This window comes from Megascapheus bottae, chromosome 5 (genome assembly GCF_031878675.1).
Source record: "Megascapheus bottae isolate mThoBot1 chromosome 5, mThoBot2.hap1, whole genome shotgun sequence".
NCBI lineage: Eukaryota > Metazoa > Chordata > Mammalia > Rodentia > Geomyidae > Megascapheus > Megascapheus bottae.
This window is the reverse complement of record NC_143513.1, coordinates 30,850,396-30,863,095: the sequence shown is the minus strand read 5'-3', so window position 1 is coordinate 30,863,095 and position 12,700 is coordinate 30,850,396. Positions and strand designations below refer to the sequence as shown.

At 41.1% G+C, this 12,700-nt stretch overlaps 1 protein-coding gene across 1 annotated transcript; it reads right to left on the bottom strand.

The window, feature by feature from the left end:
- Positions 1 to 458: 458 nt before the first annotated feature.
- Positions 459 to 11,314, bottom strand: Sri (sorcin). Its single transcript, XM_090332219.1, has 7 exons — positions 11,217 to 11,314; positions 10,300 to 10,383; positions 8,122 to 8,191; positions 2,609 to 2,652; positions 1,743 to 1,890; positions 1,405 to 1,518; positions 459 to 535 (listed from the first exon to the last, which is right to left on the bottom strand). Exons 1-7 carry the CDS (start codon positions 11,265 to 11,267, stop codon positions 459 to 461), a joined length of 588 nt encoding a protein of 195 aa, XP_090188345.1. The 5' UTR covers positions 11,268 to 11,314.
- Between the last annotated feature and the right edge of the window lie 1,386 nt (positions 11,315 to 12,700).

The following is a 12,700-nucleotide window of genomic DNA, read 5'->3' as shown; positions in this document are numbered from 1 at the left end:
ACAGACTAAGCATTGGATTCAGGTTTTGGTTTTGGTTTTCGTTTTTGTCAATCATAGGGCTTGAACTGTGGGCCTGGGCATTGTCCCTGAACTCTTCAGCTCTAGGCTACACCCTACCCCCTGAGCCACAGTGCCAATTCCAGTTTTCTGGTGATTAATTCAAGATAAGAGTCTCACGGACTTTAGTGCTCAGGTTGGCTTTGAACCACAACTCTCAGATCTCAGCCTCCTGAGTAGCTAGGATTATAGGTGTGAGCTACCGTGCCCAGCTGATTCAAGTCTTTTAATGTAAATCAATCAGTGGTCTAACCTATTGAAAAGATGAATAGTAAGTAAAATTGAAAATTTTGGATGGCAACTCTTAACCCATGACTTCTCTTTAAATATTGTTCAGATCTTAACAGTCAGCTTCCACAGGAACACATAGTTTGTGTATTTCATATCCTCTATTGAGCTCTTCATTTACTATGACTTACGTCATCATATGAGAAATTCACAACCCCTTGTTGAGCAGAGTCCCTTCGCCGAAAGCTATCTGTAAAACAACCATAAAATGTATTGTTCCTTTCTGTGAACAGCTTTCAAAAAGTTAGTTTGGAGTTCAAGCAGCAATGACATTTAAGCTATACAATCAATCAACATTAAGAGACCAAAGCAAAAAGATTATGACATGAGTATGAAAACGTTTAATATTCAACAGACAAAATAGGCTGAAGGTGGCCATTTGTCCCCTTCCCTGTGGGGCTGGGAAGAAATAACTTATCCCAAAGCCACTCAGAGCTGTGAAATGTCCAAGATCAGTCCTCAATTTTTATGAAAAAATAGAATTTTCAAATATCTTATCAACACAGATATTGCTTAAATAGAAAGAGATAAAGTCCTTACTATGGGAAATGGGCTGTGATCTATCCCACCCATTTCAACCCTGCCTACTAAAAAGGGTTTGCTTTAATTTTACACTTTTCCACTCTTTCCCAACTTTTCATATTCTGAAGAGTAATCAATCACAATCCTACTCTGCTCAAAAAATCGCAAGTTAGGACTGGAGGTGTTTAGCACAGTGGTATACTGATTGTCTCCTATGTGAGGCCCTGGGTTTGACTCCTAATACCACAAAGGGGGGTGGGGGGGTAGGAGGGAGACAAGAGAAAAAGCACAGATTTGTTATATTTTGGAATGTTTCGAAAAATTACTTAAGATTATTTTCGTGGCAAATTACTTATTCATCTAAAAAAGTTCTGAAAGACAGACTTATTATGCTAGTCACAAGTCAACTGAAGCATCTACTAAAGCAAAAGAAAAAAAAAAGCTGGGAGAATCAAAGTTCAGAAGTCCTGAGAAATGAATCTCATTCATGCAAACTACCTTTGTTACAGGCAGTAGCATGAGCCCCAAGGAACGCACCTGTGAGAGCCCTCATTTTGACGCAGCAGGCAATGTAGTCATCAAAGGTGATCTTTCCACTGGTGCTGTATCGTTTTGCAACTGAATTCACAGTTTGGGGACTCAACCTAAATCCTGAAAGACAGGAAAACCATCCAGCAGAAAATAAAAACAGAACCATTAAGAGCTGTCATTACAAAAATGCTCAGGCACAAGACTTGATTTTAGGGCTGTGAGTACATTTTAGTTATGAACAGGCACAATTTCGAAGAAATAAGCCAGTTTCAAACTAGCATAGGAAAAATAAACCAAATCTGCTTCTACCAGTCTAGCAGGAAGTTTGAGTTGCAAACACGTACCCATCGTTATCAGGGCCTTCTGCAGCTCTTGAGGATCCACTGTTCCACTCCGATCGCTGTCAAAACTGATGAAGTGTTGCCTCCAGCCATTCAGAACAGCCCAGAGTTCTTTAAATTCATTGAACCCCATCTTGCCAGAACGATCTCTCTGAATTGTAATTAAGGATCAGAGCTGCTCTGTGTGGCAACATTTTATAATGATTAAATTAAAAAAAAATAAGAGGAAGGATAAGAGGAATTCATGTTCTTTGGGCTAAAACAGCTTACCAAGTTACTGTACGTTCTTCTTGGCATGACATAATAAAAAGATAAACGATAAGACATATAAAAGATTTTCTGCAGAAAATTCCCCGAGTTCTCATTTTTCACAGTGGGAAAAAGAGACCTAAATGGCGTGATTACTGTGACACTACTGTGAATACTGTGTTGCTACCAGAAATGGTTGACCTGAATATTTACTCATTTGTCCTTGAGTCACTGTGGTTTCTAATTTTCCTTTGCTCAGCCCTTCTAAAGCCAATGAATTCACTTTTGGCAAGTTTTAGCACAAATGAAAGGCACTGCAGGGTCAGCAATAGCTAACCTGAGTCCAACAATTGGATGTTAAAGACATCCCATCACATAAAGTTAAGGGCAAATTGTGCAGAGTAATCTATGTTCACTCAATGTCTCTCACCTAACTTGGTGCTTTCTTGAGCAACTAACTTTCAAGTTCCTAAGCTGCCTTCCTATTCACACTAAATTACATCATAAAGGCTAATTATTTCATGTAGCTTTTCCTATCTTGTGTTTACTGGATATTAATTCTGGGATGAATGCTTTTAATAAAGCAAGATACTCTAGATAATAGTTAAGATAAAGGATACATCCAGCATTGAAACCATCAGTCGACATGTCTCCAGGTTAAAAGCTGTTAAATCCAGAAGAACACACATATAAATACAATTTCAAAAACTTACATTACATTGGATACAATCTAATTAATTAAGAACATGATTTTTCATCCATTTTTAAACATTCTGCTCAGTTTATGTGGGGATAACTTTTATATGGAACTCCACAGTAGGTTTTCAGAGAAAAGGCTATCTTCTAGAACCTGTCTGTCCAATTTTAACATTTCAAAATAATGCTTTTTAAAGTACTGTATCGAAAACTTCTGTTTTCCTGCCTTTGTGACCATAATATACTTAATCTATTATGCTCACCATAGTAGATGAGAAAATGAAGTTGCTTTGTTACTGCTAATAAATATCTGTAAGTAATTGGTCTTGGTTATTTTGGTTTCTAATCATTTCTCTATATTTTCCCTTTAACATCAGGTACTGAGCAGTAACCTCCTATGACCTTTTTTCTTAGACAAGAAGTGTATGCATGAAACCAAGTAATCTTGTCAGAATTCTGTACACAAAACCCTCTGGAACCTTTTTAGTTTGCTTGTAATTTTGGAGTTCTGAGGACATTTTAATACCTCACCTAGGCCAAAGCCAAATTGAAATACATCCAATAAACAGTTCACTGATAATCTTTGTGTTAAGAAAAAACCAGAGCCACTGTGCATGCAATTTATACTGCAAAAGTGGAAGTGGACTACAAAACAGAAGTGAAAAGTATCAATGAGAAAAATAAGTATAAGTACTTCAGGTTTAACAGAACTAACATTGTTTACAGCGCCATCTGAGTTCACTTACCCCCTCCTTCAGCAAACTGAAATAAGAACACAACTCAAAATGTTTATTATTGTCAGGTGTGGTGGCTCACGCCTGTAATCCTAGCTACTCAGGAGGATCAAGGTTCAAAGCCATCCCGGGCACAAAAGGACCTGAGACTTTTATCTCCAATTAGAAATGGGAAATGGGGCTTGGCTCAAGGGTAGGGCAGTAGCCTTGAGCTGAAGAGCTCAGGGACAGCGCCCAGGCCAAGTTCAAGCCCTATGACCCACAAAAAAAAAAAAAGTTTATTATGGGTTTTCTACATTCAGTGAATCACTGTGGTTACCTTATCCATTCCAAGAAAGAAAAAAACAAGCAACTATTACAATATTGGTCCTTCAATCTCTTGACCCACTCATATAATTTACTGAGGTGAGAAAAGGTAGCAACACTTTTCGACATTTTGAGAAAACAGCACTAAATCTTCATTCATACTTTCTAATTGTGTGCAGGTGTGGAGACTTCCTAATATTAAACAGGGATTCTGAATCTTAACTCTTAGCAGAATCACAGAATTATTAAATCAGGATCTCAGAATGTGAGACCCAGAAAGTAGTATCTTTTTTTTTAACTTTTTTTCCATATATTTTTATTGTAATTAATAGAAGGGTTACATTATATTTGCCAGATAGAAGGTGTATTACTTCACATACATTGATACCCTTTAGTAGTATCTTTTTGTAAAAGCTTCTCATAGGATCCCAGTGAGTAGTCAGGCCTACACCACCACTCTATTTCAAGTGTGAATCCTGCACTACAGTTCTAGAATTTCACCTGGGGGCATAACAGTATTGATATTAACCCAGGCTAATAATGTCAGATTAAGTTTAACAAGGTTCTCAGGTTAGCCTGAGTAGCCATGTTTGTGATAGTCAACCTGGACAAACATCACATGGAAACCTGTTAGAGGAAAATTCTGAGTTCTCATCCCAGACCTACTGAATGAGAAAATCTGGGGCAGGGCCCCCAAATCAGTTTTGCTGGGTGATGTTGATGCTACTAAAACTTAAGAATTAACACTCTGAACAGCTTGACAACCACAGGAAAAAGCACATTATTTTTGGCTTACACTGAGATTTTGAAGGGTCATGCAGCAAACTGCTTCTTTGTCTCCAAGTTTCATGAATGACACCACAATCCACTTGGTAGTTGCCCAAACTAGACATATGAGAGCATACCTAATACCTTCTCCCTGAAATTCAATCACCTTCGAAATAGCTATTAGATTCATTTTTGGCTCCATGATTACTTCCCTGACTAAGTTAGCATTCCTCTAACCTGTATGACTTCCTGGGGCCTCCGATAAGTAACCTTGGTTTGGTTTTGCTGAACTCCTGTGAATGGAAGTTCCCTGAAGAATCTGTAACTATACTGAAGATCCTGCAGACTGCTTGGCTGGGGTACTGTACTTGTGAAATGATGGAATGTTGTAGGTCACCAACCAGAATTATCTGGAACTTTCTTAAGCCAGAGTCAATTACCTTGATTTTTGGATCTGAGCTAGTATTCTCTCGACTAATGTATCATTCAGAAGGTAACACTAGCTTTAGCAGACTTTTAGTCTCCACTAACTCTGGCAGGAATCTACAAAGTCTTAACTGTGTAGAGGAGAGTTCTCTGCTTTGCTGTAATCCACTTACTGGACAACCCACCAATGGAATTGGCAAATAAATTGATCTATGATTTTCTTTTGTTCTCTGACAACACAAGGTGATGTTAATTCTTCCACAGTGGAAGATAGCATTTAGGAGAACATGACCCTGTGCCTTAGTCACTCATGTTCCACTCAGAATGAACCCTTATTTCCTTTTAAGGACTTTAAAGGAAAGGACTTAAACTTGATACCATCAATTTAGATTTTACAGCCAGGTGTGGCATGTGCTCTCTATAAAATCCTTTTGAGGTAGGCGCATGGTATCCTTAATATGTGGCTATTAGATCCAAACTGTACAAAAGTGAGAACTCAAAAGTTGCATACCCAATGCTATGGACATGGTATTGGAAATATAAACACAACTACATAGTCATAAAAACTTATGACTCTATAGACATAATGTTTTATTACATAGATTATTATGTATCTATGACATACAATCCCTCAGCCTAATTTTGATTATGTTTTAAAATCTAAGTGCCAGTGATTGTATATAAAGATTCCCTTCTTGAATACCTGTTTGTTAAACAGGCCATTTGAAATATGATGTAAAAATCAATGTTAATAAATTCTTTAATAAAAAATATTTAAAAAATCCTTTTGAGGCTACCTACTACACATCAGGCAAAATGTCAAACAACTCATCTGGCACACATTCATGTATTTCCTCTGTTCAGCTAGTCTTACTCTTCAGTTCCAGATCACTGTAACTGAACTGGGAATTTCTCACTTCCATGACTAAAGCATGTTCTCTCTGGGCATAATGGAACTGTTTGGACTATGTGGAATCCCCTTCTTCCACCCCACATCCTGGGCAGACCATTTCGATTGGCCTTTTACTTCTCCCTAGTTTAGGTATTAGTTCTACAGGAAAGAAAACTCCAGTCTTGGGTAGGTGACTGAACCCAAAGCCTCTGTATTTTTCTCAGTGCTTTTCATAATATCCAACTGGCATTGTGTGTGACTGAAAACCCAGCACCTTGCAAATGTCTACTGAAGTACACTGGCTGGTTGAATGGATGGAACAATAGTGGGGGTTAAATTGAATTCTTTCTCCATGTAGAGGAAGTTGGACATAACCCTGTAGTTTAGATGTACATTTTTTTTTTCAAACAGGCTGAGGAGGAATGTGTTTCTTTTTTTTTTTCTTTTTCTTTTTTTTTTTTTTTTTTGCCAGTCCTGGGCTTGAGTTCAGGGCCTGAGCCTTGAACTTTCTCAAGGCTAGAGCTCTACCACTTGAGCCTCAGCACCACTTTCTGGCTTTTTCCTATGTATGTGGTATCGAGAAATCGAACCCAGGTCTTCATGCATGCTAGGCAAGCACTCTACCACTAGGCCAAACTCCCACCCCAGGAATGTGTTTCTTTAAAAAAAAAAAAAAAAAGATTTTTTGGTTTTCATGGATACTTCAAAGTAATGAATAGTTTTAAATCACAATACAAATAAGGTTATAGAACCATAATTTCTTCAAATGCATTAGCTGAACAGACTCCTAATAAGACCTCATTATGTACTTAACTCATCTGCTTACCCATTTTGGATCTGTGCATTTCTGTTTAAAAGACCAATAGCTGTATAATTTCTGTATAATGAAATTCCATCAGCACATGAGCAGAGTGGCTTATTATAACCAGCAGTGAACAGTAAATAAATAAACAAAATCAGGAAATGTCTTCTCTATAATGAACTGACCCAAAGTCATCAGTAGATGCAGCATTTTAAAATAAAATGTTTTAAAGGACTACTCTTTAAATATATAAAAATCTGTTTAGCTGAAGAAAATTTTTTTTTACCTGCTGTACCTCTTTTACTGAAAGTGCAAATAATAAGTCTGTGTGTGACACCTCCCTTTGGCAAACCCTAATGCTCTACCTTCCTGTTCACCACCTCAGCTGCCTGAGGTTAACAATGAACAATTTAAATCTAATACCTAGACTACATTTCCCCTACAGAGTTTTTTACTTATAATTTAGAACAAGATTAAAAAACACAAGTTCAAAAGATTCTTCTCTTTTGTATTAATTCTCTCAGCCAGGAAATAGTAACAAGGCACTAAGTTACCCTTATAGGGATGATAAAGACAGGAACATAAATGGCTCAGACAGCTATATAGAAAATGCTCCAGGGCATCGTCAAAAATACCACCATAAAATCCTGGGATGTGAATTGTAGTTTGAACATTTTAGCTTACAGCTTATCATGAAACTGGGGCTCTGTCTGACGTTCTGTCTCAATTATCAACTGGCAAAGAATTTGTCACGTTACGAATCTGAGCTAACATATTGAGCAGATTTCACTTTTTTTTTGCTAGTCCTGGCCATGAACTCAGGGCCTAAGCACTGTCATTGGGCTTTCTCAAGGCTAGAGCTCTACCACTTGAGCCTCAGTGCCATTTCTGGCTTTTTCTATATATATGTGGTACCAAGGAGTCAAACCCGGGTCTTTGTGCATGCTAGGCAAGCATTTTACCACTAAGCCAAACTCCCAGCAGCAGATTTCACTTCTATATCTTATCTTGTCTTCTGGACAAAAGGCCATCCAAACTGTTTTGACTCACTTGAGGGGCTCAAATACATGAAATCCAAATCCAAGAATGCGACTAACCTGGCAGGTAGGGTGGACTGACAAGAATTATTTATTTATTTATTTATATACTTACTTACTTACTTACTTTTGGCCAGTCCTGTGCTTGAACTCAGGGCCTGAGCATTGTCCTTGGGCTTTCTCAAAGCTAGAGCTCTACCACTTGAGCTTTTTCTACATATGTGGTACAGAGGAATACTACTCAGGGATTCATGCATGCTAGGCCAGCACTCTACCACCAGGCCATGCTCCCAGCCCCAAGAATTATCTATTTTTAAATAGATATTTTTAAAATAGCAACCTAATTAAGCTTCTGAAATTCTCACAGTAGATGAACCAGAAATGCTGTTACTTTAAGTGCTGTGAGCATATGAAGCAGCTGCGATGTAAAGATTAGGTCATCTTCAAGACACTTTGGGACTGGTAAACTTACGCTTGTATCCTCCAGCAATGCCTGACTGGGTCAGACATTTCTGCAATTCATCAGCATCTATCTGTCCATCCTTTGGAAAGAGAAAGGAAGAGGAAATCACTGCCATGATTTCATATTCAAGTTCTCTCAAAGTCTTTCAACATTCTACCCAGCAGTAACAAAGAAAAGTATCAACGTGCATGAGATATGTTATGCAAGGAATGCCTTCCAAAAATGAGAATCTTAGCAACCAGTCATCTCTCCTTCTGATCCTCTAGGAAACTATTAAAAGTAAGCATTTTAAAATAATTTATAGAGCTCTTGTTTCATTGGTACCAGGACTTGAACTCAAGGTCTAAGCATAATCCTTTGGTTTTATGCTCAACCACAGCTTGACTTACAGCTTTTCGCTGGTTAACTGGAGATAAGAGTCTCACTGCATCAATGTTCAAGAAGTAATGTACTCACTACCTAATGAATGAAACTATAACCCCTCTATACATCACCCTGACAATAAAATGCAATTTTTTTTAAAGTCTCATGGATTTTCCTGCCCTGAGCTACCTTTGAACCCTGATATGCAGATTTCAACCTTCTAAGTAGATTACATTACAAGCATGGGGCACCAGCACTTAATTATTTATGGGGTCCTTAAAATTATTTTCCTCGTCCCAGAAGGGAGAGGAAGGGTACATGGAAGAGACTAGTATATAAACTGCTTGGTTCAAATAGAATGCACCTCTTTGATCACCTTATGATTTGTGGATGGCTTTCTTCTGAGCACAATTACATGTGGAAGGCACAAGTTAGGTGTCCAGTACCTGCTTTCTGACTAAATTAGGTCAAAAATAGAATAATTTTTAAAGAACTTTAGAATAAAAGACCCAAATACTCAAATCAAGAAGTACTGTAAATTACAAACAAGGAATGGAGTTAATAATCTGAAAGATAATGAATGCATGGAAGACAGGCCAGGCCTGCTGAAAGCTAAGCAGGGAGAGTCACTTACATGCTGGGGCCCTGGCAATCTAAGAATGCTACTCTTGAGGTGTGCAGTTTCTTGTGGTTTCAAAGATACAGATCAATGACAGATTCAACAGATACTGGAGGGGAAAGTCTTCCACTTTTAGACTCAATTTTCCATTCAAATTCTCACAGCTGTATTCCTTAGAAGGCCTTTGGTTTCTATTCCTCATATTCTGCAGTGTTGTTCACCATATTTTGAGTTTTTGAATGAACAAGATTAAACTAGCAAAAACAAATATCCCCTCTGTATAGGCCTGTTATGGCAACAGTGTAATTATTACAGTGACCTTGTGAGTTAGGCAACTATTCGTTCTAAAGCGACCCCACACCTGTCCTACAAGTGTGAGAGAAGTGGGACTTGGAAGAGTGAACCTCCATTCCTTCTCTGGGTCAATAAACCACAACAGCAACTGAAAGTAGAACTGACCTAGTGTGAGCTTCTTATCCAATAAAGTACAACTGTAACTTCTGATGCTGACAGTGAATTTTAAAAGGTGCTTTGATGTTTTTGTTTTATTTACCACACTTACTTTGTAAATAACAAATTCAACTGAAGGGGAAGTATCATTCCAATCTAGCTATATAATTATCAATACAGTTTTTTTTTAATGTATAGAGGGGTCACAGTTACATTCACCAGACAGAGGGCACATCACTTCTCATACATTGACACCCCCTCTCATGTTTTTGTCCCCATTTCCCTCCTCTCACTCCCTCTCCTCATCTTGTTTTCCCCCCTTCCCTTTCCTATTTCAAATAAACAAATAAATGTCAAAATAGGTTTTTAAGTAGACAATCTGGGGCTTGTGTTCATCAGATCAGGTGTGCCTCTCATAAAACCACTTTGGTCCCAGGTGATTCATGTTTAAAAGCATCATTCTCTCTTACAGATCTTCAAAGGATATTTATAATGCCCAATTCTGTTTAACTTTACACGAGCTCACTCACAAGTTTAACTTGGACCTGCACTATCTGAATATTCAGAATAAATAAAAACAAACAAAGTCCAGAACCTTAATTCTCCCATCATCTACAAATGATTCATTTCCAGGTTAAGTTTGACTGTGTGTGTGTGCGTGTGTTTTTATTTTTAGTGCTACCATACACCATATCAGAAGCTAACGCCCAGAATGCGAATGCATAGTTCTTGACTCTGAAAAGGAAAAGGCCAACCTGTCCAGCGACAGCAGCAAAGTAACCATACAGCGGATCCTGAGACTGTCCGGGAAACCCAGGCCCTCCGGGAGCCCCTCCGTACTGTGAAGAAGGAAACACAAGCCATCAATGCATCCATCAACTTCTGCGCCTCGCCAGACTCCTCTCCGTCCCACCGCGGCTGGCTCGGCCCTGCCCGGTCCCCTCACCCTTCGCCCCTCTCCCTCCAGGGTCACTTCCAAGCTGGTGACCTGGACCAAAACAGGGCGTTGCCGCCGCGCTGGCCAAGCACGGGCCGCTTTTAAAAATACAAAGCCCCACGATTAGCGGGCAGCGGGGAGGGGCGCGGAGTCTAGACTCCTAACTTCAGGGCGCCCCCACTTCTCCCCGACAGGGCTCCCGAGAAACGCCAGGCCAGGCTAGGGAGGCCGGGGCGCAGACAGGTGTGGCCGGGCCAGGAGGAGGAAGAGGAGGAGGAGGGGAGGTGTGCCTGGACCGCGGGGTTCCCGCATCCCCGACGCCGGGCGGGGCGCCTTCTACCCGGGCTTGGGCCTGGGGTCTCCCCCGCTGGCCTCCTTTCTTTTACAAGGAGGAAGGTGGACCTCAGGACCGTTCTTGATTAAAATGGCTGTTGTGACTTTGGGAGGAAAAACAAATACCCAACTCGCACAATTTCCTGCCGTGTTTCCGGGTCACAGGGTTCTCGGGTCTCCGGCCACGCGCGCCCTGGCCCCGCGTGGCCACCCGCGAGGAAATATTCCGCGACCGAGGGGCCGGGGCTAGCGCGCAGGAAGCGGCGGGCCGGGGATCTGCCCCCCACACCCCGAGCGAGGGGTCTCCTCTCGCCCTCTGCTGCCCCCCCATGGTCTCTCTGCGCCCCACTCCGCTCACCCCAAGGTGACATTCGATGGCACGGCCGCCCGCGCCACACTTACCCCGCCCGGGTAGTACCCGCCGCCGGCGCCAGGGTGCCCGGGGTACGCCATGGTGCAGACTGCGCCGCCGCCCTGCGCGCCCCGCGCGCCCGGCCTCGCCGGCCCGCCCGCCCGCCGCCCCCGAGCGCACCACCATGCCCCGCGGGGGACATGCGCGGCCGCCGTGTCCCGTGCCCCCCGCACGCCCGCCGCCGCCCACCCTCGGCCCGCGCTGCGGAACCCTGGCCCTGTCCTTGCCAGGGACGTGAAGAACCCGAGGTCCCGGGGTGACCCACGAGCTGCGACGCAGGCCACACGAGGACCTTCCCTCCCTGTGAAAATAATGGCACATTCCAACACAGACGCAGCACCGACTTTTTTTTCCCCCCTCTCTTTTTTCCGATCTGGCTCTTTCCCAGCACAGTTGTTCACTGTAGGTTTCTGCGATGGAAGAAGGAAGGAAGCATTTGCAGCGCTTCGGTGGAGATGGACTCACTAAACGATTAACATTAAAAAGCGCTCTTGGAAAGCGAGGCTGGACTCCAGGAACTGTGTGGAGACAGTCTGGGGGTTTCCATCTCCCTTTTCTTTGAACCGCTGTGGTGTTCTTCCCTAGCTACCTAGAATAAAACTTGGACGCGGGCTTTCTGCATGGCTCAAGATAAAATAACCACTTTCCCCAAAGTTACTCTGATAGTTTTTTTTTTTTTTTTCTCCTCTTCTCCCTCATCCTCATCCCATTTCCTAGCCAACCCTGCCTCTTCTTCCCAGGTTCCTCCCAAGGAACTTTCCAAGTTCCTGTGCTGGGTTCCTAATTAGGCTTATAGTCCTTTATTCTTGTATTCTCTCAAATCATCTTTTTGGATACACAATCTCAAAAGTGAGTCTCAGATAATAAGAAAATTCTAATCATTTTTAGTATCTAATACAACATATATGATTTTACTTTTTGTCCCTACCCTCTTGGGTTTCTGTGCCTGATTTCTATTTACATATTAATGTGTAATGTATGTGGGGGGAGTCATGGTGATATGTTCATGTATGTGTATAATATATTTTGCCTGAAGGAACACAAGTCAGAACACCTAAACAACCCTCTTCCTTTCGGCAGTATGATAGTCACAATAGTCAAACTATGGCATCTGCCTGGGTGTAATCAAGGGTTGAATGGATGGATAAAGGACATGTGATAGATAGATAGATAGATAGATAGATAGATAGATAGATAGATAGATAGATGATTATTGGTTTTCAAACAGCATGGAAATTCCCTTCCCAAAGGTGGATAAAACATTTTTAATCCCTTGGCCTTTGTTTTGTAGCTGCCCATAACCAAGTGATTACATTGAACTCAAGACTGAGAACAGGATCTTTCAAGGCTCAAATCTTAAAGACACATACAGAAAATAAAATATTTACAATTAAAGTAGGATTAGTTTCATGGATGAGTGACATTGTTATTCATTATTCCAGTCTTTAAACATTTTACTACTTCCTCCCACTAA